The sequence below is a fragment of the Fusarium keratoplasticum genome, chromosome 1 (assembly GCF_025433545.1).
Source record: "Fusarium keratoplasticum isolate Fu6.1 chromosome 1, whole genome shotgun sequence".
In the NCBI taxonomy this organism is placed as follows: domain Eukaryota; kingdom Fungi; phylum Ascomycota; class Sordariomycetes; order Hypocreales; family Nectriaceae; genus Fusarium; species Fusarium keratoplasticum.
Genome location: NC_070529.1, coordinates 5,900,679 through 5,924,157, shown reverse-complemented (window position 1 = coordinate 5,924,157; position 23,479 = coordinate 5,900,679). Strand labels below are relative to the sequence as shown.

Genomic DNA, 23,479 nt, shown 5'->3' with positions numbered 1-23,479 from the left:
CCGCCAATCAGGAAGCAGCTTCACTGTGATGAACAACCACGTGCGCCACTTAAGCGCTAGATGGGACTACGGTTGGCGGACCCTGGGAGTTTGCTAGCCAATCACAGCACACCAAGACAGGGTTCAAGATGGCCGTTGACCTCTGTGTCTCACAAAGGGACCATCTGCCGCGGGCAGGGACCTTCCTCACGCGTAAACGGCTTCACTTCCTTGCTCTCCTAGCCGCGCCTGGAATCTAATGGGTAATTTGTGGGCATGGAAGCCGACCTGGTTAAGGCCCGTCTCCCCACAAAATAGGCAGTCTTGCGTGATTGCAATCAAAGGCAGTTGATAAGCCATAATGAGATACAAAAGCAAGGCGTAGAATGAAGGCGAGAGTGACAGGGCACTACAGGACCCAGTACTAAAAGTGTACGGGTCCCTTGGCTGGCTCAGACAGGCTTTCACTCTGTTTCCCGCTCTTCGTCTTTGTTCCTTGCCTTCCCTATCGCTTCCAAGAAAGACTTGACCGTTTGCTTGCGGTCAATCTTCTCGGTTCGCGTCTCCGTCACATATATCCTTCTCATGCTCTCCTCCAGCATCTCTACCGTCACCTCCATTACGTCCATGAACTCAAGAAGCCAAGAGATGCGCCTCTCAAACCAGCCGGCTTTGTGGAAATCACCGGAGAGTGGTTTTTCTGTCCTCGATCTTTCATGTTGTAGCCAGAAGGCATAGCCTGCCATTGACTGAGCGATTGAGAATTTTGGCCACAGCGCCGGGGCGGATCTCCGATCGTACCTGTCAGCTCTATAGTCGACTTCATACGCCTACTCCTTTCGTCAGTGCCTGCGAAAAAAAAAATACTATAGATTTTGCAGATTAAGAAGACCGTTGCTTACCTCATCGTTGAGTTCCGAGTCTGCCTCGTATTTCTCTGTCTCGTATAAACCTTTCAACTGAATCATGAACTCGGTCCGGAGCTTTGAAAAGCCAAAGCAAGCAAGCCGCTCCATATCCATGTCTAATGCTGTGATGAAGTCGCTCTCTTCATCCAGGATCTCCTCAATGTCCCCGTCTTGAAGATGCGGTGGGTCCCAAGGTTCCCGAACTTCACATTTGATGCCGCGACCACTATGACAGCAAACGTGGGCTATGGAGATGTGAGGCTTATCGCATAGAACTCTGCGATGAAGAGATAGGAGAAATCTCTCTGCGGCCTCAATGTCGCGGTATTCTTCAAGGAGAGTGAGTAATTCAAAGATCCATATTCGTTCAGGCCTGGGATCAAGAATACTCCTAGAACTGGATCCGAGGTCAAAAATGGAAGATACATGACATCCGTCGGGGGAGCACGGGCATACACAGTTGTCCGCGATCAAGGGATCAGCTCCAGCGCTTAAACAAAGCTTGATAGAGTCAATGACATCCCAAGTGACCCATCCAATCTCGCCCAATCCTGCCAGAAGTTCGAAAAAGATTGTTCGCCCGTGTTGGCTCACGTTTTTTGCATCCGCACCTCTCTCGAGGCAGAACTGGATGACGGCGACGTTGGGATATCTCGCTAGGGAGTTGATTGCTAGCTTTCCCTTACTGTTCTTCTGATTGAAGTTGCTGAACCCACATTGGACAAGAGCCGATGCAATTTCGAGGTTATAAGCGTAGTGCATCAAGGTATTATCCTTGACATGGCCGTCGTCGAATGTGAAATTGACGTCGTTGGAGAGTTGAATTATCTTTGGGAGAAAAGACAGCTGCCGTTTTGAAACGAGAAAACTGATGGGAAAAGCACTGATTAAAACCTCCTGGACAGTAACTTGGAAAACGCCCGGTTCCAAGTTGGGCTGTATAGCCAAGAGGGCGTCTAGAGCCAGATCCCAGTGGTTGCAAAATAGAGCGTAATCCAAAAACGATCCCTGTCGTCTCGAATCTCGTAGAACAAGATTGGCGCCTCTTGATATCAGTAACATTGTGACTTCGGTTTGGCCCATAGCTGCGGCGTACATCAGTGGAGTAGTTCCAAGCTTGTCAGTAACGTCTATGCCATGTCCTGCATCCAACACAAGACGACATAGTTCCGGACGAGTAGTCGCGATATGCAAGGGAGTTTGTCCCAAGAAGTTGACATTGGTCTCGAGTGGTTGCGATCGATGTAAAAAACTGGCCGCGGACTCAAATGGCTCGTTGAGGAGCACGTGGTGCAGGTTCGTGGACCCTGAATAGCCTGACATTATGAGCTTCTGTTAGCTTGAAGCAAATAAGAGGGACTTACTCGGGCTATATCTCAAAATCTTCCCAACAAACGCAATAAAGAAGGGATCAGGGACAGCTCCAAAAGTATGCCAGATTGGTACAGATGGAGTGGGCCATCTTTCGGAAGGGGATGCATGAATGGCGCTGGCGTCGAATCCAGATTCTAGGATAGCATCAAGGACTAGCAGGGCGAGGTGAGAGCTGCAGATACTCCACTCTGCGCACTGAACAAGGAAGCTATATTCAAATCAAATGTCAGCTAACTACAGCAGTCCTACTAAGTGCATGCTGACCTTTCAGTTTCGTCCTCAAGCGTCACCTGACAGTCAGTGACGAGCATGCGAAGCATGGAGATCTGGTCATCTATCCTACTAATCCAAGGCTCCTGCAGAAGTGTCTTCAGTAGTAGTCAGTGAGTTGAGCGCCAAACCAGTAGCAAGTTGTAGCTCACTTTTATGTAGCTGTTTCCAGCAGGGTTCTTGTGATATTTGAGAGAACTGTCGGATCGATAGAGTTCGGTAAATCTTGTCCGTGCTTCTTGGAGCGAAATCAAGCCGTGTTCGAGGCGCCATATAGTCTCGAACCCTGGAGACGTGTAGTTGACTATTCTTTCCACTCTAAGAGAAGATCTGAGTTCGAGCCCTGATCCATGAACCATGAACCCGATGCCGGCAATTATGGCTATTGGGACGCCGTACTTTGACAGAGCTAGTCGGAGGCGCAGACCAATACAATCGCACCCTGAGACCTTCTCCCCGGACCTCCCAATGAACATAGAGAGCGGTGTATATTGCAAGAACCAGAAGCGGCCGGTGATGCCAGTGAGATTGCATGAGCAGTCATATCTTCGTGTCCTGGAAGTATTTGAACTTGTCCTTGCTGTAGGTAACGTGACGCGATGTTCTTGATGTGATTTTGAGCTCGGTGGATTGGTCACTGTGTTGGTGCACGTTTTCATCTCGCCAGCGTCTCCTTCGTCTTTTACTTGATGAAACTCTCCCTCTTGTGCTTTCGATGGGTCGGCATTTCTGTTGCCGGTTGGTGTGAGTTCTTGGATGCTTGGAGGCTGGCATTGTGCAGCCATAAACGCCCTGTGAGGAATCAGGTCAGTCGCGGTCAGTAAGCTATCATTAGGGAAACACATACAGATTCAGAATGTTGATGATTTCATTGATGTCTTCTCGAAGATCACTAATCTGTTGTTTTGGGTGTCGAGCTAGCACTCGCTTCCATTGACGACCACGGCCCTCTCCGGTCTCTTGATATTTCTCCAAGAGATCTCGGATTGTCGGTTCTGTCTTGGCGTATCGCTGTTGTACATGTTGGATTATACCGTCGACAGGTTGGTATCCCTCCCAAGCCTTCAACAAAGATACGGCCTGGTGGAGAATCTCGAGCATCTCGAGCAGGGTTGTCAGATCCTTGCGCACCTCGCCAGGTTTCAATCGCATCTGACGCAGAGCGTCGATGCTTTTCGAAATCTGAAGGGCGAAGGCGGCGATGCCAACTCCAGCAGAGACGAAGCCGACAATGACTTCAGCCATGTCCGACTCCTACTCAGCTGACATAAGGTTGTTGGGAGATCTTCTGGCTCAGTTTTCCCATCGAGTGCTGGGCTTCAACTGTTATTGGGAGGAAACGAGACGAGAATTCGTAGCCGTCTGAGCTTCGGGTTTTGGGCATCAAAATTGCAAGCAAAATTCTGCCTTGCCAACCCTCTGTTTGCCTGATGGCACCACCGCTGCCAATGAGGTGCGATTTTCAACCACTGCGGACGTCGAGAACTCAGCCTGCAGGACGGATCGCGCCACATGCATTGGCACCTCCCTATTCGTTATCGACTCGGATCAACTCCTCTCCACTGTCGTGTTGATTTGCTTGAAAAAGGCGACGCTGTCTCTGGGGGTAGTTATCAAAAACATCACAACCTTTTGTCCACCTTCAAAGCAACATGAGACTCATCAATACCACAACCCTAGAGATCGAAGAGTTCTTTGACATCTCTATACCTGAATATGCCATCCTGTCACATACTTGGGGCGACGGCGAAGTATCGTTGCAGGACTGGGCCGACCGCAAAAACCGCCGTTTCAAGCCCGGTTTCCAGAAGATCATGTGGGCTTGCACCCAGGCTGCCAAGGACCAGCTCGACTACGTCTGGGTGGATACCAACTGCATCGACAAGAGCAGCTCGGCAGAACTCTCAGAAGCCATCAACTCCATGTTCAAGTGGTATCGGAGGTCCACTGTCTGCTACGTATACTTGGAGGACGTGCCGGCCATGACCCTGGATCAGTGTATTGAACAGGACAGTGTCTTTAGAAGCGCAAGATGGTTTACCAGAGGCTGGACCCTTCAGGAGCTAATCGCGTCGCCAAATATCAACTTCTTCTCCAACGACTGGACACCGATAGCTACAAAGCCGGAACTGGCGCTCTGCATCTCCGAGATCACAGGAATCGCGTGGTCATGCCTCCTCAAGGGCAGGCTCTCCATGTCCCATCCATTGAGGAGATACAGCGTGGCCCAGCGGCTGGCATGGGCATCTCGCCGCTCGACGACGCGCATCGAGGACCAGGCCTACTCACTCCTTGGGCTTTTTGACATCACAATGCCGCTCGTTTATGGAGAGGGCCACGAAGCTTTCACCAGACTTCTTGGAGAAATCATCCACAAATACGCCGACCACAGCTTCTTCGCCTCTCAGCTGCGATACGCTGACTTTCTGCCCCGGTCACCTACGGAGTTTTGCGACTCACAGTCTGTGGTCGTCAGCAGTTCGCCGCAGCTACAGAAACATTACATCCCCGGCGATCACTCATATCCGTTCCATCTCACCAACACGGGCTTACAGATCACTCTACCCATTGTGACTACCCTGGTGCCGCACTTTGTGTTTGGTGTTCTCGATTGCTGGGACCTTGAGAAAGCTAGCACCCAATCTACCCGCTCTGTCTCTCGGATATGGATACCGTTGCTTCAGAAGGGCCCTGAGCGATTGCAGCAGTATTCGCGGTTGCTTTGGCCTAAGACTTTCTTCCCGGTGAAGCTGGCCCGGAAGGAGAGTATAATGGGCGCGGTGCACGAGAACGAGAACACCACGGGAGGACCGCGCGTTCATCCGTCAGAGCATTCTCTCTTCTGGGCAAGGGAGGGATCATATACAGAATCTGCTGCGATACCGATTTCGAAGTATGTCGATCCCCTCTCAACGGGTTTGCAAAGAAGCATTCTTGTCAAAAAGCCGTATGCGACCATGATATCTGTTCCATCGTGGGACTCTCGCGAGGCTCGAAGTCCGTTTCTTTTATGCTTTCCTCGAGGGACTTCTAACTATCGTCTCTATGGCATCTTTCCTAGCGACAACATTTTAGACGCCGCATGGTCAGCAGAAAAGCCGCCTCTCCTACCACTGGTGCTGCCACGCCGAATACAGGACAACGGGGAGAACCACAGCGACCTCCACGGCGCAGTGGTTGTCTTCAAGAAACGTCAAGTACGGCCCCCGAGGTTTGTCGCCATATGCTTGGCCAATATCGGACACCCTGGTGAGGATGACAAAAGCCGGATCAAGTTCATCCCCAAGTGCAAGGTTATCCAGGATTGGGAGTTTTCGAAAGCCCAAGACATGCAAAACATTGATTTTCGTGAACTCTCTGATGTTGATGCCGAAGGCGATGCGTTGGTCAGTATGCAGAAGGTGTCAAGTAATTCCAGGTCAGTGACCCAGGGCCCTGAGCCCCGTTTCGTTGGCCTGACCCAGGTGGTCTTCGATAGAAGGCAGATGATAGATGAGTTGCATCTATCGCCTAACCAAGTCCCAAAGGCGCCGGAGGGCATCCTGCAGCACTATGGCCAAGAGGTTCTGATGAAGATATAGGCGATTTCATATAGTGGGCAGCTGAGGATAAATTTATTAGGGCGCAGAAGTTCAGTGGGCGTAAAAGCCAATGTTGCTCATGCTGGGTGCCGTGATGCGATCGATTTCAAACGCCCTAATGAAGGCAAGGCTGTTGACACTACATTCACTGTCTGTCATTGCGGTCAGTTCTCTCTATCTTCCAGATCACTCTAATCACAGTGTTGTCAACAGTAGAAATCAAATTGGCATTCTCAGCAGCCTCATCGACCAAAAATGGCCCAAAAAAAATCTCCAACAGCCTCCTAACCTCCTCGGCTCAGCGTCTCAAACTGCTCGTTGGTGAGGAAGTGGCCACCGCCCGAGCATCGCCAGCCATCGTTGGTCCTGAGCCAGTCGTACCCGGCGTTGCACCTGGTGGCCTCCTTGAAGATCTTGTCCATCTCCGGGTTGTCCCTCAGACTGACCTTGCCACCCACCGGGATGCTTCTGTACTGCTGTAGTTCCTCCTGCACTCTCTTCTGCGCTTCCTCTTTCTCCGCTTGCTTCCGCGCCTCTTCCGCCTCAACCTTTCGACGCTCCTCCTCTTCTTCTGCCTTCCTCTTAGCTTCCTCCTCCTCTACTTTCTTTCTCGCTTCCTCCTCAGCTCTTCTCTTTGCTTCCTCTTCAGCCCTCTTGCGCTCTTCCTCCTCGGCGATCTTCAGCCGCGTCTCTCCTTCGATCGAACGTTTAAGCTCGCCCTCTTGGCTTGGCTTGTGAATACCAACAGTCGGAGGTGCCTTGGCGCAGACGTCCCATTCGAGGATCGTGCGGCGTGGATGAAAGTAGACCTTGGTCTTCCATTCGCCCTCAACTAGTACAGCGGCAACAGCCGACAGGGCCGCAGATCCTTGAAATCCAACGTGCAAGCCTCCGGGGTTCTGTTTATTCACAGAATGTGAGTCTGTGACCCAGCCGCCAGAGTTGCGGTTGTAGGAGAACTCGTGAAGCTCGTCACGATCGTCCGTGGTGTAGACACGAATCCCGAAGAAGGGCGACGCATAGTTCCAAGCAACTGCTGCGAGCATAGCCGTGGGAGGGAGCTTGTAGGCTGGAAGCTCCTCTGCGAAGATACCAATATTAGCTTAAGTTCGTTCATGAAGTTACAATGAGGACAGTAGCATGTGAAGGATTGTTGTACTAACGTTGAACCCAGCCGGTGTGATCATCTGCGTAGACATACGCCAGCACGTCGTTTGTATCGACGAAAAACAGCCTCACTTCAGCCCAACCTCCCGAGATGGCAGTCAAGGGAGTGCCGACCTTGGCTCCGGAGGCGACTACAACACTCTTCTCGGCGATCCAACCCTTCCCAGGGTTGAAGATAGCCTCAAGAATAGAGTTGTCGGCAGCTTGGTAGAAGACGTGAATCTTTCCGTCTCCCGAGCGAACGACGGCCAGCTTCGTCTCAGGGAGGGGCTGAATGTCAGGGAACCCGGTCTTTTCACTCGTCTCAGTTCCGTTCTCGGTGGCGAGGATCGGCGTCAACTTCCATCCCGGCGTGGGTGGAATCAACTCTTCAGGCTTTGGGAGTGGAGTGTCAAAGTCGTCTTTGACCGTGGGCGAGAAGGAACTGTTGTTGATGCGCTGTGATATCGTCAGTGTTTGCCATAATGTAGGGCATTATCGCTTCACCTCCTGAAGGTTCCCACCGTTGGCCACATAGTAGACTCTGGTCTTTTCACAGTTAGCCCAACTTCATGCGAGAACTCAACATGACTAAGGATTATGCATACCTCCCACACTTCGTTCGCCAGGTCAGCCCACCATCCAACGGAAGCAACAGGGCTCCCAGGAGCGGCATCATCTGCAACGAGGTCGTCCGAGGGCCCATGCCACTGCTGTGAAGTGCTATACCTAGACTCCCTCACAAGGGAGCAGCCCGCGTTGTACCCATAGATGGATGGCTCAGTGTGGTAGACGCGGATGAAGGTGTTCTGTTCAGAGGCTGGCTTTGGCTCAGGTTTCGCATCGCACGGGCACTGCTTGATATTCACAGGGTTTGGCGGGTGCAAGAACGTGATGGCCGAGAGGTGGGACTTGGTATAGTTGGAGGACATGTTGATTGATGTCGGCTTCAGTGAATGGAGAAGGTGTCAAGACTGTGATGAAATATTGCCTAAGGCTTGTCCTTGAAAAAGAGCTTGATAGATGAGAATATTCACCTTGGCTCTAGGCATCTTATATACTCATGAAGATAGAGCTTCCAGAGCACCTCCCTCCCTCTGCCTTTCCGGCATTGCCGGACATTGTTGTAATCTGTGTGTTTTCAATTCTACTATCTTGTCGAGATTTGACCCCAGTCAGCCAGCCATGATACTGTACGTTGCCAATAGTCTTGAGGGCCTCCCTGGAGTTTGGCTGTTTTGAAATAGGGATTGAAAAGTGATCGACAAGGCCGCTTCACTGGCCGCATAGGGAGTCATGAGGCCTAAGCTCAACGAAACCTATCGGCAAGGGTTAAACGGCTTAATCCTGATGACGGCATATGCAACCTGGTCGACGGCATATGCAAGACGCTCACCACTGCCTAGTTAGATGCTTACCGCATGATTTCTTGTCTGGCAGCCCTTGAGAACGGTCGTTAAGAGTTAGACTCATTGGATTTATACGACCTTTGGCTGGCTGAGTAGAGGCCAACTTTATCTTTCTAGGACTTGGACTTTCCGAGAGACAATACCGATGCAACTCAAAGGGTCCTAACACCGACGGATGAACTCATATTATGTGGTCTTGCCAATCTTTTTTATCCCGTCCCTTGTCCTCTCCTTAATTATGATATATAGGTACATACTGAATGACTATTTGTACTGTCCTAGGGGATATGAAATATCGTTCTGTCTTCACAGATGTGGAAAGCTATAGAAGATCCACGGTGTGGCGCCTAAATTATCTCACATTTGTGAGCTGAGCATCCTTTACGTGCGGGGTGAGAAGCCTCTTCTTTTTCAAACCCCTTGTCAAGATGTCGATACGTCTTGTGCATTAGTCCTACTCGATTTATTTTCCTCAAGTACGTATTCCATCTTGTGAATTAGTTAACCCATCAAGGGCCGGGCTTCACAAGTACGTATTCATCTGGCGCCGGCTGGGCAATATGGCGAAGAGGACATGGTCATGCCTTGACGATTCTTCCCTGGGCTCGCAGGAGTCACTTGGCGACACGCCTTTGGACGGGGCCTCGGACAACAACAAATCCGTATCTTTTGGCGACCAGTGGCTACCTGATGACTCGGTCAGACCATTCTTTTCTGGTACTTGGCATGTCGTGACGTGTTGATTGGGTGAGGTGCATTCTCACCCCGCGCTGTAAGCTGCAGCCACGCTTACTGTTCATCTCTGGTCACGGCTGGCCTAACTGCTGGGACGCTGATAACCTCACCGCCTCGTATTTACCCGTTGTGTGACTGCTTACGAGGTTGATAGGCTTAAGCCAGTCGGCTTCGGTTTATTACGCTTGGAGTTGCATCTTCACTCCCCTCATCTCGTATACCACTGCCCTCAAATTGCTGGGTTTTCTGGCAAGTTTTCTTTGTCTAGGCTGCATATTCTTCCCTCTTGGAATGTGATTCATGAGGACTACGTGGCCTAGGTCTGGTCCTGGGCCTGGTGACAGTGGGGGAGATGACTCCCTCTACTTATATAGCGGCAAAAGTGTCTCAACCACCTAGATAGCCGTCCACTGGATGAGAAAGGGGCTTTTTTTCAACTCGATCCAGTATATTGTAATTTGTCGTCCTCTACAACCTATTACCGTTATTTCACGTCTTAGGCCTAGATGACAACTCCGTGGAAAAGTGATGGGAGATATGCTATGTTCTAAACGAGGTCGTTATTGAACAAGCTATAGTCTTTTCAATTATGTCCATGTTTTTCGACAATCTTTATCTTCGATAATAAACCCTTGTATATATAACTCTACCTACGTGAGAATAGGGATGAATACCTTGGCACCTTACATCGGACGAAAGATGATCCGTGTGAGTGGTTGGTTGAGCAGCCTGTTTGCTGCCTGTTTTATCTTCTCTTTCGTCACTTTGACGAGGATTTAGCGCTGCTCTCATGAGTCACACCTAGCCGTACCGGATCCAAGAGCCCACGGCGATGATTTAAACGATGCGCCAGAACGACAAAAAATCTCATGGCAATGGAAGCAGACAAGAAGCTCTTCAAGAGCTTGGCCATCTCCAATTCTGAGCTAGCCAATGAGATCCAACAACTAGCTCGCTCAAAGAGCCAACAAAATGACGATCATATCGCCATCAAGGCCCTGCTGCTGAGGTTGTATAATTCAATCGTCCGGCTCACAGGACGACGAGGACACCCACCGGCTCCGAACAAGACCATCATTGAGGCCTATCACAGCTTCTTTGAACCTATAGAGGCACTCGCTGGACTTCCCATGGGCGACTTCCTCACTGCACGCATGTTTATGTACCTTTCAAGTGCGTTGATTCACGATAAATCTCTCAATTTGAGGTTTAGCGAGAGCAAGGCCGCAGCCGCCTCGGCATTCTTACATGAGTTTTGCGTCGAGCTAGACGATGGGTTGCTCGAGCCCCTGAAGAGGATATGGATCAAGAATAACCAGGAGCAGTTCCACTGGGTCTTTTCCGAGTGTCCAGTTCAGCGCTCAGAAGAGTCGGGTATCGATCCTGCCAGATATCCAGACCTTGCACAAGCGCTGTCGCCGGAGGAACTCAAAGCAGCAGGGGGGAAAGGACGGCAATGGTTTCGTTCAGACCCTAAGGATGAACCGGACTGGAAACTCTTCTCCACAAGGCTTCCCGATATTGATGACGAAGACACTGAGAATCATCTTTGGAAATGCATAGGAACCGACGGTCCTATTTGCTCAGGCCGGGTCTACCGCACGCTTAACAAGGACGCTGGCGAAGAATCTTTTCACTCTGTTCCCGTTCTTCGAAGATCACGGCAGTTCATCCTTGATGCGCGGCAAATCTCAAAGCCCCTGATAACCAAACAGGGAAGCCATCTCCTGGCGGGGATACTCTTCAGGGCAGAGATACCTACCGAAATCCGAGAAATGATTTGGACATATATGAGAGAGCCGCCGCCACCTAGACAAACCGACTACCTCAAAGGCCTCGACATTGCCTCGGCCTACGCCCCTTTTCCAAAAGTCCCCGAGCCTTGCCAGGAGTGCAAGGGGAGAAAAGTAAGACGGCGAGACAAGAGCATAAAGGAAACTTGCCCAGAACATACCATTTACGTTTGGAATCTCCCTCTGCGCATGTTCCACGTTCTGCACCCGGAGGGCAACTCAGGATGGTGGCCCTGCGCGGAGGGCCTCGAATGTTCTGGGCACCATGACGATGAAGAATGGCGCGTGGAGGATCAAGACAAACTTCTAGGGTGGATTGACGCCGTCATTCTTGAACGCAACTATGAATGTTCTGAGCTCTACGATACAGGCTACGGTCCGCATGAATCCATCACCAGAAGCCCGAAAGAAGACGAGACGAGACGAGAGAGATTATTTTCAGAAAATGGTCCTTTCGTGGACGTAACGGAGCAGCGCAAGATGGAAGGCGGTCTCTGCGGTCCCCTAAGCGTAATGGCGCACAAAGCAGCAGTAGTCCAAGCGTGGAATGATGGGGGAGAAAGGAGAATCGACACGAGCGAGGTTCAATGGGCGCTGGGACGCAACTTGGTCGAACAGGGGAGGGCTGAGGATACAATGAAGAACCTGTGGCACGGCACTACCCGTTCCTGTTGGTTTTGCAGAAGGTAAGCAACCGGGATGTCGTTCGTGAATGAGCCTGCTAACTCTGTAGACGTCCGCCGGATTATTTTAGTAGACCACGTCACTTCCCACCCTTGATGGCTGACTCGTCAGACTCGGACACGGACTGGTAATAACTACCATCATGAAGCATGATAGAACTAGCACAGAAGTCTCTTCATTTATTTGTCACTTAGATCAGAAGTGAGCGTACTTAGTGCTCTAACGAATGCGAACTCCAGGACGGAAGGATCCCTTTTGAGCTCTACAGATCATCTTCCGGCTGAGATCATGCTGGGTGTCTTTGGAAACCATTCTCTGCCGCAAGGCGAGGGCATTTCGACTCTCGCTGACCCCATCAGAAGGGAAGTTGAATCATAGACAATAAGCGAGGACCCAGGAAGAACAAAATTTGCCAGCTTCTCAATATTCTTTTTATCCCGCACCTAGTATTGCTCGCAGTCAGTCAGTCTATAAAAAGAAGATGATAAACTCCACCAATCGACGGAACCTGTCCCGATCGGAACCGGGCCATTTTGTAATTCCCCCGAGTCGCCACCTAGGTGCGTCAATGCATGAATCACTTCTCCACATGCTGAAACAGGCCTAGATTTATCATGATTTTTGAGTCAGAGAGTCGGCTGCGAAGACAAAGACGCCCGAGTCTTGCAGGACATGCTCTGCCGATGTTCCTGGATCTAGATATAGATAGACCTTGACAGCCCTACCAGAGCCTTTGAGGGACGCTAAAATCAAAGCAGAATCAGACTTCCTTGCGATTTATTATACTTTCATTGCGGCTTAGAATACACCATGGCTCTCACTTTGGAAACGGCCGGAACGATTCCCGCCAGCGCCCCTTACTATGACCTCGGTCATCACACGAGGCAAATCACCACCAAAAACCCAGACGCTCAAGAATGGTTCAACCGAGGCCTCATTTGGGTGTATTCCTTCAACCACAGAGAAGCAGCTGCCTGCTTTGAGCAAGTCATCAAGCATGATCCTGAATGCGCCATGGGTTATTGGGGTGCCGCTTTTGCCTCGGGACCCAACTACAACAAGGTCTGGATGGCCTTTGACGAAAGGGATCTAAAGGTTTCTCTCAAAAAGTGCTACGACTATTCTCGAAAGGCCAAGGAGCTTTCCTCCGCTGCTACTCCCGCGGAACAGGGTCTCATCGAGGCCCTTCAACATCGCTTTCCAAGCACCGAGCCACCTAAAGATTTCACACCTGCTGTTCTGGCGTACGCCGACGCCATGAGACAGGTTCATTGTCGTCTTGGGAAAGATGACTTGGACGTTATTACACTCACGGCTGACGCATTGATGAACACGGCGCCTTGGAAGCTTTACGAGGCCATGACAGGAAAGCCCAACTTGGAAACCCCCGTTCTGGAGGTTCACAACGTGCTCGAGCGCGGTCTGGAGCTTCCAAGTGCAAAGAAGCACCCCGGAATCCTTCACATGTACATCCACCTGGTTGAGATGTCTAACAGCCCAGAGAAGGGCATCCGGGCAGCTGATTACCTACGCAACCTTGTCCCTGATGGTGGCCACATGGCTCACATGCCAAGTCACATTGACGTGCTCGTCGGAGACTATCGCCGAGCCCTGTACACCAACCTCGCTGCCACAATTGCCGACGACAAGTACTACGCCCGAGAGGGCGGCAAGAACTTTTACTCATTTTACCGCATGCACAACTATCACTCGCTGATCAACGGGGCCATGATGGCAGGCCAAGCCCGTGAGGCCCTGGAGGCTACTGCACGCATGGAGGCCACCATCACCGAGGACATGCTCTTGGTCAAATCACCTCCACTGGCCGATTGGCTCGAGTACTTCAAGTCAGTTAGGGTGCATGTTCTCATTCGCTTTGGAATGTGGGAGGAGCTGAAGAAACTTCCCCTCCCAGAGAACAAGGAGCTGTACTGTGTCACGGTGGCTTCGGCGCATTACGGCAAGGGCATCGCTTGGGCTGCTACCGGAAACATTGAGGAGGCTGACAAGGAGCGAGAGCTCTTCCATGAAGCCCTCAAGCGCGTTCCTGAGACACGACTCATCTTCCCCAACAAGGTTCTCGATGTGTTCCAGGTCGCCGTGGCGATGCTTGACGGAGAGATCGAGTATCGACGCGGTGACTACAAGCGAGCTTTTGAGAGCCTGCGTCTAGCGATCGAGAGAGACGACTCACTAGTCTACGCGGAGCCTTGGCCCTGGATGCTCCCGGCCCGCCACCCATACGCGGCTCTACTTCTTGAGCAGGGACACGTCGAGGAAGCGGCACAGACTTACGCCGAGGACTTGGGACTCGACGACAAGCTGGTTCGAGCTCTTCGGCACCAGAACAACATCTGGGCGCTCCATGGGTATCACGAATGTCTAGTCCGTCTTGGACGCACAGCCGAGGCACGCATCATACAGACGCAGCTCGCCATCGCTGCAGCGGGCGCGGACATTGAGATCAAGTCCTCTTGTTTCTGCCGACTGGAGACAATGGAGAATGGAAAACAGAGCTGCTGCAAGTAGGGAATTTGGTCTGATCTTGGAAAACAAAGCACCTCTCTGGAGGATGGTTTCTGATTCGCACATCAAGTCATGATGTTTATTGTGCGGCCAAGAAGGATCTTCTTGCTAGATAGCCGCTAGAAAAGTATGTAACTAGGGAAAAAGAATACTAGCAAATGATCGAGTCTTTGAAAGCCAGCTCCATCTCAGAAGTTGATGTGTTGTAACTACAAAAACATTCCAAGTATCCAGCCCCTCCATCTACTTGGTATATTTGTGGATTTCGTCACTAAACAAACAAACAAGTTCCATAAGCGCGAATGGTGCGTGTTAGACTGCCTCTTTTGTTCCTTATTCATCGTTCAGCCTCCGTTCTGAGGGACATCAGGAGTGACGGCTGTATTTGGCCTTTCATGCAACAGGAAAGACACATGGGTCAAAAAGGAGGCAATTCGACTCTTTTATATGCATGATGAACTAGGACTATATCTGTACCTCTATTGTCCTCCGCCCATAGCCATTTACTGCTGCTTGCGAGGCTCAGGACCCGGGTTGACCTGTGCCGCCTCCACAGCGGCCGCAGCCTTGTTCTGATCTTCGTAAACCTTCTGAACCGTTGGCCGAGCCTCCATGCGCTTCATCCAAGCTCCAACCTTGGGGAACTTCTCATAAAGATCCTCTCCTCCAAATCTGGGAGCCCAGCGCTGCCAGGCCACAAACGAAAGATCCGCAAGAGTGCACTTGTCACCGACGAGCCACTCTTTGTCGCCCAACGCTCTCTCTAGGACGCTGTTGACTCTGTGAATCTCCTTGACGTAGCGGTCGATGGCGCTCTGCACCCTCTCGGGGTGGAATTTAGTGAACCAGGAGGCTTGCCCGTAGTAAGGAGCCTGGCCCGAGACTTGAAAGAAGAGCCACTGCTGGATTTCATGCTTCTGCTGAAAGTCGGTGTAGCCAAGCTTATGATCCTTGTCGTATTGCTCAATAAGGTAGTTGACAATGGCCCCAGACTCCCAAAGGGTCAGGCCCGTGTTTGGATCCTCAATCGTGGGCAGGCGTCCGTTGGGACAGAGGGACAGGTATGGTTCGTTCTTGACCTCGGTGAAGTTGACGAATCTGGTCTCGTATGGGATTTCCAGTTCCTCCATGACGAGGGCGACCTTCCAAGGGTTAGGCCCATACTGGTGCGAGTAAAGAATGATGGGTTGCATTGTGAGAAATGACTGATGTTGAATAGTGTGAAATGTGTATCCTGCCCCGAGTCATCTTGAGCACCAACCGTCATGTCTTATAGTCTTTCGATATATTGTTTAGTACAAGACTCGGATCAATTAAGTCATTATCCCGAGCTTGCTTCACCTCCTATTGTATTTTCCTCTCTATTACTCACATCGGGGATCTCCACATAGGTGGAACATCGGTGACCAGGTCCCCTGAATCAAGACCCCGAAAAGTGCCCGAAGGCCTTGGCGCCGAAAGTATAATCCATGATAGCTATAGGACCTCCTGGTTAATTGCTTCGAAATTTTAGAATAATGTGGAGATACACTCAGCTCGCTAAGCCGATATGCTGGCAACGCCAGCTTAGGTATACTACACTGCGCGCATTCAGTTTTGAATATATCTCTCATTCAAGGAGGAACACGCACACTCGAACTTCTTAACCTGGCTTCTATTCCTTTCTTGACTCTTCCTTTCTCCTCCTCTTCATTTATATTTTCAGTGTATATGCTTCTGGGCCGGTCAAATGCCCATCGAATCGCATTCAACCAACCTGTTAGCAAGTAATCGCAGAGCTAAGAGTGCCGTGCACGCCATACAAGTTTGTAGTGTAATTGTAATTGCCAGTTGTCACCTGCCCAGTCTCACCATCATGCAGGCTGAGAGTTCCAAGGCATCAGACCAGCCAGCCTGGGGTTGAAAATGATCCGTTCGGACGCCGACTTGATCCGAACCAATCGCCCGTGACCGGCTTTCCTCGGCAGGCAACGTCAAAGATAAGTCAAGTCATCATCAGCTCAGGCAGTGCCCAAATGTGCACATTTGTCGACTGCTCACATCGAATCGTCCATTATACACTGCCACCACCACCCGCCCCAGTCCCCTGTGTGTTGAATGTCTTGCCGATCTGACCATGGGTGCGAGAAAGGTTGAAAAGCGAACGCCTGCCTGTGAGGCATGCCCCGGCGCTGCTTTGCTCTCACAAACCTCTGTTGTCTCTGTGGACGGCGTAGGGTCTGCTATGGTTAGTCGCCTAATTTGTCTCAGTCCTTTGTGGTGACCGGTTTTCCAATCACTTCATACTGACCAGCCAAGTTACCAGCTCCAGTCTCTGTGGCCGTGTGGCAGTGTGTGAGTTTTCCCAGACTGTTCCTTTTTACAGCGCCGACTAACGTTTGGGAGTGCAACTGTGGGTTTGAATCACAAGTATCTCTATCTCAGATCTGTTATTGCTGCCATCATTATCGATGCTCGAGCTGCAATTACGCATTTATTCCCTCATATTAAAAAACCCTTCCTCAAAACTCTGTGCTAGGTTCCACTAGTGCAAGCAAGGGTTATTCAACATGAACTCATCAACTCGATCTTCGAGCTTGGTTATCATCGACTCATCCGCGTATGAATGGGATGAGAGGTTCATCAGCGGCCAGCCCCAAACATATCAATCCCAAAACACTCCATTTGTTGTAGGCAGATCCGAAATAGCGTCGAGCCATGTGCCTACCGCGGCTAACGAACTCATCGATTGCTTTTTAACTGTACTGGGTGATCGTGGTGTGCCACATGGGCCCAGTACTTATCAAGACCTGGACCTTCGAGCTTTATGTACCGGATGCAACATGAAAACAGTCGAAGATGGTTTGGAGGACAACGTCAAGAAGCCCATTGCACTGCTGGATGACAGATCTCGGTTGGCCGACAAGCAACTGGCTGTAGCAGGATACAGGCGTGCAAACCCTGGACTGTTAAACGTGAGCCAACTGTTAGTTGAGCTGAAAAAGGCGGTATGTTGAAGAACAAAGAATTAGTGTGTACTCGGACGCTAATTACCTGATCGATTAGAGATACAATTGCCGTGGCCAACCCGATGCTGAAAGAAGGCTTTTGTGAGATGCTTATGCACGAGAGATGATATCAGAGCCTCACTGACATACTTACTAGATATGTGACGAACCCAGACAGTTGGGTGATCATGGTCTTGCTGTCCACTGCATCTCCCGAGCAAGCACTGTACCTCACCGAGTTTTTCTACAAGTACCTCGGCTCTAAAACTTCCCTTGGCATACATCGCCCGGTTCGTTTAACTTCTTGAGGTGCTTGCTGGATACCCACTGACTGATCCCTTTGCTAGCCACGAGGAGTTCTTTCTTTCGCATTGGAGTTTCACTTACAGTTCTATGTCTGGCGCGAAGAAGATGTATTGCGGGAAGATCCGAGAAAGAAGAAGAGCGATAAGCCCCTGCGAAGGTCGTTTCGACTTAACTACATTGATGAAGAAGGTTCCGAAGGGGTTTCTCAGGTCTGCATTTACGAGGCCCAGATCTCGTGTCTAGTAGCAGGCCTGGACAACCATTCATGGATGGCATATCTGTTCATCGACACATACTATCAGGAAGATTCCTCTTCTGAGAGTGTAAGGTATTATAACTCCCAAGAAGACCTCAGAACGGATCCTCTCGCAGCTGGCACAGTGGACTCTGATCTGCCAATATGGACTCCGAGGGAGTACTTCCTCGTTGTGTACGAGTGTCGGCTGAAGCAAGTCAAGCACGCTCTTCAGAACCTGGTCTCGAGACTGTTGCTGAAGCTGGAGCCCTATGTAAGATTTCAATCTTCGCTGAAACTGATTTTCTTAGAACTGACATCGTGGCCTCAACTGAAGATTCAAGATTCCATGACCCTTGTCCCTCGCCCGACAGACGAAGGCATCTCACCAGCCCAAAAGAAGAAGATACAGCAGATGTTGAACGAAGCCAGTAGGGTGTTACGACAAACCATTCACTCGATCTGTAAGGCCGTCGAAGTCTGGGACAGATTCAGCAACCGGGATGCAGCCTACCTATCAGACATTCTCCGACCTAGAAGCGGCAGGCCGGACCCGATCCCCCCTTTTAGAGTTGTTGCCAGAATAGGGGAGCACATTGATGGACTGAGGGATCTTCAGCGCCTCGCCGAACAGCAGCAAGAACTTTGCGCGGGCCTTGCCCGTGAGGTAAGTCGACTATTTAGGGGACGACGAGGAGCGGCCGATTGTCCATCTGAGAAACTTACAACATCAGCTGGAAATGGAGCTCGTCATGGAAGACAACGAGATCACTGTCCAGCAACAGGCAACGGGCGAATTACTAAAGACCTTGACAGCAATCAGTGTAGTGAGTAGCACATCAATAATCCCCCATGTTGGCCAACTCCAGTGCTTACTACTCCAAGCTATTCCTACCCCTGATGGCCACGGCTGCTCTGTTCAGCATGCAACCTGGAGTTCTGCCCCCCAGCTTCTACACCGGAAAGTCATTTCTCCTTTGCTGGCTCCTGCCCACGTTTGTTGCGGTAGTAGCTGGTGTATACTACAACCGAAAGTCGTTTCGGCTGTCCCGCTCTCGTAGAGGAGGGGCCTCGCTCCAGGATCACATCTACTCATTACAAATGCGAGGCCGGTATACCGAGTCGGCAAGGTCTTTGCTCTCTAGGGGAGCAGATATCTCGTACAGGGACGATATTGAACTTGGGCCTGTTTCACATGTGGCGAGTTTCCTTGATTAGAGTGAGGGTGATGATATATGGAATTTTGCGAGTGAGACCTAGACAAGCCATACCAATTGACTACACCAGGACTGAGGAAAACAGAGATTCCAAGTCCTCAACTTCATCCGTAGTCCTCTGAGACATCTCCCTTTCCCTGAGCTCCTGTTTCGCTCTCTAGTCCCTATTCTCAGGATTGATTCTCCCATTCTCCCGAGAATAGTCCCTGACCCTCAGTGTTCCGCCCATCGGCAAGGCAATTCTATGCGTAGCAGTGATGAAATGGTCCAGTTGCTCTTTGTCTCTGAACGTGATGTAACCAATATGCTCTGACATTAATCCGATAGACTGGGGCGAGTAGTTAAAGAACCGACGGGCCAGTTCCATGGCTGAATTGAGAGAGCGTTGAAGTGGCCCTTGGGTACGGATCGTTGCAGTGAAAGGATGCTCCTTGCTGTTAGGGACCTGGAAACCCTTCTTCTTAGTGAAAATTCCAGCAATCTGGCCGCATTCTTGCCGAAGTCTGAGTTTCTGCTGGTTTTCTAGGAGGAGCAAAGCACCAGCCAGCGCGCAAGTGGCAACGGCATCATCTCCGGCGTTGTCAGCAAACCCACCACCGAGATCTCCCCTGCCAGGTTTAAGATCTTGCCAGTGGTACCCAAAGATCTTGAGTAGAGATGTAAGTCCGGCGGCATTCCCAGCTGGCGCTATTTCTTTGGTAATGTCACGAAGATCCGCCCATGCTGAAAAGAAGCGCATCGCTTGAGGGAAATATGTGGGCAAGTATTCCCACTCGGCTGCCATCCCAAACCCAATCATCACGAGGTTTGCCTTCTTGTCGCAGCTCTGGATGAAATCCAGAATGGCAGCCTCGAGGCCTTCGAGGTCAACTTGTCGCTCCTGGCCCAAGCGATGAGCGCGGCGAACTGGCATGCCGATATGCCCCCCAGCGCGAACGAGACCGTCTTGTCTGTCTTGGTCTATCTTGATGTTGAGAGTTAAGCCTTTAAGTTGCTTCGTTGTAAAAGTCTTGAGGATTTGGGCGGTCGGTATTGGGTGACGTCGGTGAATCTGGTGCCGGTGCTGGGAAACATGCGAGACCGACTTGATGGAGCATGCGGTCCTTTTCGCTTGTGATGGCGACATGCTCTGTATCTATCGCGAGGAAAGCCGAGTCCTTGAGCGCATTGCGCAGACCTTGTAGTCTCGCGATCCTGTTGTTGAAAAGGTCCTTGGAAGCCGGCTCGCGTTGGAGTTGCTGGTAGGTAGCCATGTTGTTCGAGGGACTGGGCATTGGTCCATTCATTGGACCTCTTGACTGGCCTCGCTGGTCTCTGAGGGATACGATGTCGGTGTTCAAGATGCCCCAAAGGGATAAGTCTTCGATGAAGCCGAGGGGTAGAATAGAAGAGTGAAGTGTTCTTAGATGGGTGGCGGTAGGACTTGGGGCGGAGTCAAAGGACGAGCGCCGGGTCAGAGAAGCTGAGAAACAAGAAAAAGAGCGGTGCACAGTCAGATATTTATTATTTTCATTGCCTTGCAGAAGGTTTTACAACTCAGCTATGTAGGTAGATTAAGTTACTCCATGCACGTACTGCAGTCAGTTATAAGAGAGTTTACCATGGGTTTTGCCTCTCATCGTGCGTTTCCGACTCCCCATCGAGTATCCCTGTCACCTACTGTTGGGAAAAGGAGGAAGATAGCCCAAAGAGCCGGCAAGGTTCTTTAGAGAGACCCAGAAATGTTCTGATTGCCCTCCTCGACCATTTTCCTAGCCCAGTCAAGATGCAGCCTCTCATCCGGGCCAGCTTCGTCGATGGCATCTGTTAGTCTTCACCGCTGATCCTCGGCTATAAGCCTACAATCAATTCAGTCATTTAGTCGCCCTTGAGCACTCGGTGAGACACTGTGGGTGTTGCATGGGTAAAAGTACCAAATCCCACCTGATGATTGAACAGACGAGATGAGGGAACTCTTTGTTGGCATCCTGGGCGAAAAAACTGCGCTGGACACTGCAGTTGGCAGTAAATACTTATAGCTTGAGTATAATGCAACTCGCAGTGCGCACAGTCAATGTCGTGGGCCGAGGCAGAGGCATAGTAAGGCCTTGAATCGTCGCCGCGTTTCCCTCGTCATTAGCGTCCCCATTCATCACTAGCTGTCGCATCGCCACGATCCCGGCATGACTCTCCTCCTTGGAGCTTTGAAGTTCTTACATTGTTCGAAGTCCGATCGCTCGTCTGTCTCGTAGGAATTGATGGCCGCCGGGTTCGGTCGTGAATGGGTTGCGACTGCGAGGTTTCATTTCAACCCCCTCCTACGCCTGTCATTTCCGATGAGGGATTGGAGTATCTGCGATATGTCAAGAAACCCAATGCCGCACAGCATGCTTGTTGAAGGGCAAAGGAAAATGAAGATGCCTGAGTTGCGCCGGATTCCATCTCCAATGGTTGTGTCGCGTGGGGGAAGCCAGCCCAGCCCGCCCCTCGATTAGAACACCCAGGTCCAAGGGCTTCTAAGCTGTGCCTACGGTCCGCGTTGTACTTAGCATGCCGGTCGCTTGCAGGGTCGCTTAATTCAGCTTCAGGTTTCGAGACCAAGTGGGTGTCGGTCGAGTCCGAAGAAGCAACAGCCTTGTTTACCTTTTAAGAGGCCGATGCTGGCGGTATTAACGATGTGCATCCGCAGGTCAGGGCGGCGGGAGGTTCTTAGAGTCCGTTGAGACTCAGCTCGACTCGGCAATCTCAGGCCGGTATCCCATGGGCTCAATCATTTGTTTGGGCGTCGATTCGCGGGTTCTGCGTAAACGAATGCGTAGTGACGGCGTTCGGTCCTGAGTCGAGCTGCGCTGACTTTGTTGCTGTAACGTCATTAGCCCATGCCGCGATGGGATCACTCGGGAGGGAGCGCGACGAGAGGTGTCGAAAAAACAGCTGATGCTAGAATGGTGAAAAATTTTCGGTACGTCAACAATACCATGGAGAGGAACAGAAGCGGATGGAATCGAAAGAATAAAGGCTTTGGGGGCGAGCCTGATTTTCTGTTTCTGCCCAAGGGACTCGACCACGTCGCTGACGGCTGCGGAATGGAGGGGGAGTGATCGCAGTGATGGATGCTTCGAGGCCGTATGTTTACCTGCTTTGTAAGTACGAGGGAGTGCAGTAACCGCAGCGAGAGAACTAATGATTATTTTTAGTCGACGCAAAATGTGCAATGGATGCATTCGAGGGTTGAAAATGCAATCAGGGCCAGAAGGGAAGTGCAGGTTGATAAGCGTGTCAGAGTCACCGGCATATCGCGTCGATTCTTGGCGCGCGGAGGCCTCCCCACCAGACAAAGGAAACGGGAAAACACTCAATCGCGGGATATGCAGTGCGTATTTTGCTCACTTTGCTCATTTTGCACCCGAGGCTGAGCAGGTGGTCCGTCGCGGGAGGCAGATTGCGAGGCACCTCCAGCCTGGGCATTGTCGAGATGTTCCACCAGCGGCGGACCGTTGATGATTGGGTCCGGGCCAGCGACAGAACAGGAGTCATCCACGGGAAATCTTGACGAAAACGCCACCCCGTTGGCGGCGTGTTTCAACATCTTTGCGACCCCTGGATGGACGCAATGATTGGATGTCAAGAGTTGTAGGACAATCGAGACTCGTGTCACAGTACAGTACCCGTCTTTGTTTCTGGCACTCTTTGTCTCCCACAGGTGAAATCTGCTAGCCCGTATTGATACAGCACTGAATGGAGACACGACGTCACGGCCCGCCACAGTACGACAGGCCTGGGCGTTTTTGGCGTCGACGTTTCCTGGGTGCAGTAGAACCTATGTGCGGTTGACAATGTCAAGGCGTTTATGGAGGCCCACGTTAAAAACAACTGGAACCTATCAACCTCCGAAACATCGGAGTCCGGACGGGCAGTCAATCTGTCCGCTGTCCCCAGCTTCATCCGCTGTGCGTGAAAGCTCACAGGGCCTTGTGGCGATCAGGTGGGACGCAACCGGGACCCATCCTGTCCGCCCATCCCTGGCGGATCGCCAAGCTGCCAAGTCGCCAAGCTAAGAGCCCGCCACTGAGACCCTTCGGCACAGTTGATTGAAGATGGCCAACATGGAAGCTCTTACTCAGAGCAAATCAATCGCAACTCCAAAGATCATAAAAAGAGATATTGAAAAATACCTTCTCGGTGCCGTGATTTCCGTTTGGACTCGTCCTCGACCCTTGGCGGCCTCGCTCCCAAGACTTGGATCCGGGCTTTGGCTGTCTTCACGTCTGTGTTTGGCAACGTCATCTTGGATGGCCCCAGAGCCCAGTTAAGGATGGGGAAGCTCTTGAATGGCTGGATCCATCATCC

The 23,479-nt window shown here is 51.1% G+C and overlaps 8 protein-coding genes across 8 annotated transcripts; 4 read left to right on the top strand and 4 right to left on the bottom strand.

Annotated features, from left to right (window-relative positions):
* Window positions 1-443: 443 nt before the first annotated feature.
* On the bottom strand, window positions 444-3,776 carry NCS57_00174200 (uncharacterized protein; the record flags this gene model as incomplete). The annotated part of the gene is made up of 6 exons (XM_053051796.1): window positions 444-809; window positions 882-2,203; window positions 2,252-2,469; window positions 2,526-2,629; window positions 2,684-3,323; window positions 3,379-3,776. 6 exons carry the CDS (start codon window positions 3,774-3,776, stop codon window positions 444-446), a joined length of 3,048 nt encoding a protein of 1,015 aa, XP_052920311.1.
* Window positions 3,777-4,183: 407 nt separating this feature from the next.
* On the top strand, window positions 4,184-6,112 carry NCS57_00174100 (HET domain-containing protein; the record flags this gene model as incomplete). Its single annotated transcript, XM_053051795.1, has 1 exon — window positions 4,184-6,112. The coding sequence occupies one exon, from the start codon at window positions 4,184-4,186 to the stop codon at window positions 6,110-6,112; it is 1,929 nt and encodes a 642-aa protein (XP_052920310.1).
* Window positions 6,113-6,396: 284 nt separating this feature from the next.
* NCS57_00174000 (Fucose-specific lectin) lies at window positions 6,397-8,190 on the bottom strand (the record flags this gene model as incomplete). Its single annotated transcript, XM_053051794.1, has 4 exons — window positions 6,397-7,193; window positions 7,276-7,717; window positions 7,766-7,807; window positions 7,867-8,190. 4 exons carry the CDS (start codon window positions 8,188-8,190, stop codon window positions 6,397-6,399), a joined length of 1,605 nt encoding a protein of 534 aa, XP_052920309.1.
* Window positions 8,191-10,277: 2,087 nt separating this feature from the next.
* Window positions 10,278-11,885, top strand: NCS57_00173900 (uncharacterized protein; the record flags this gene model as incomplete). Its single annotated transcript, XM_053051793.1, has 1 exon — window positions 10,278-11,885. The coding sequence occupies one exon, from the start codon at window positions 10,278-10,280 to the stop codon at window positions 11,883-11,885; it is 1,608 nt and encodes a 535-aa protein (XP_052920308.1).
* An 804-nt stretch (window positions 11,886-12,689) lies between these two features.
* NCS57_00173800 (uncharacterized protein) lies at window positions 12,690-14,408 on the top strand (the record flags this gene model as incomplete). The annotated part of the gene is made up of 1 exon (XM_053051792.1): window positions 12,690-14,408. The coding sequence occupies one exon, from the start codon at window positions 12,690-12,692 to the stop codon at window positions 14,406-14,408; it is 1,719 nt and encodes a 572-aa protein (XP_052920307.1).
* Window positions 14,409-14,908: 500 nt separating this feature from the next.
* Window positions 14,909-15,598, bottom strand: NCS57_00173700 (uncharacterized protein; the record flags this gene model as incomplete). The annotated part of the gene is made up of 1 exon (XM_053051791.1): window positions 14,909-15,598. One exon carries the CDS (start codon window positions 15,596-15,598, stop codon window positions 14,909-14,911), a length of 690 nt encoding a protein of 229 aa, XP_052920306.1.
* Window positions 15,599-16,954: 1,356 nt separating this feature from the next.
* NCS57_00173600 (uncharacterized protein) lies at window positions 16,955-19,151 on the top strand (the record flags this gene model as incomplete). The annotated part of the gene is made up of 7 exons (XM_053051790.1): window positions 16,955-17,392; window positions 17,451-17,494; window positions 17,550-17,682; window positions 17,740-18,207; window positions 18,271-18,600; window positions 18,668-18,760; window positions 18,819-19,151. The coding sequence occupies 7 exons, from the start codon at window positions 16,955-16,957 to the stop codon at window positions 19,149-19,151; spliced, it is 1,839 nt and encodes a 612-aa protein (XP_052920305.1).
* A 156-nt stretch (window positions 19,152-19,307) lies between these two features.
* On the bottom strand, window positions 19,308-20,403 carry NCS57_00173500 (uncharacterized protein; the record flags this gene model as incomplete). The annotated part of the gene is made up of 2 exons (XM_053051789.1): window positions 19,308-20,030; window positions 20,236-20,403. 2 exons carry the CDS (start codon window positions 20,401-20,403, stop codon window positions 19,308-19,310), a joined length of 891 nt encoding a protein of 296 aa, XP_052920304.1.
* Window positions 20,404-23,479: the final 3,076 nt, after the last annotated feature.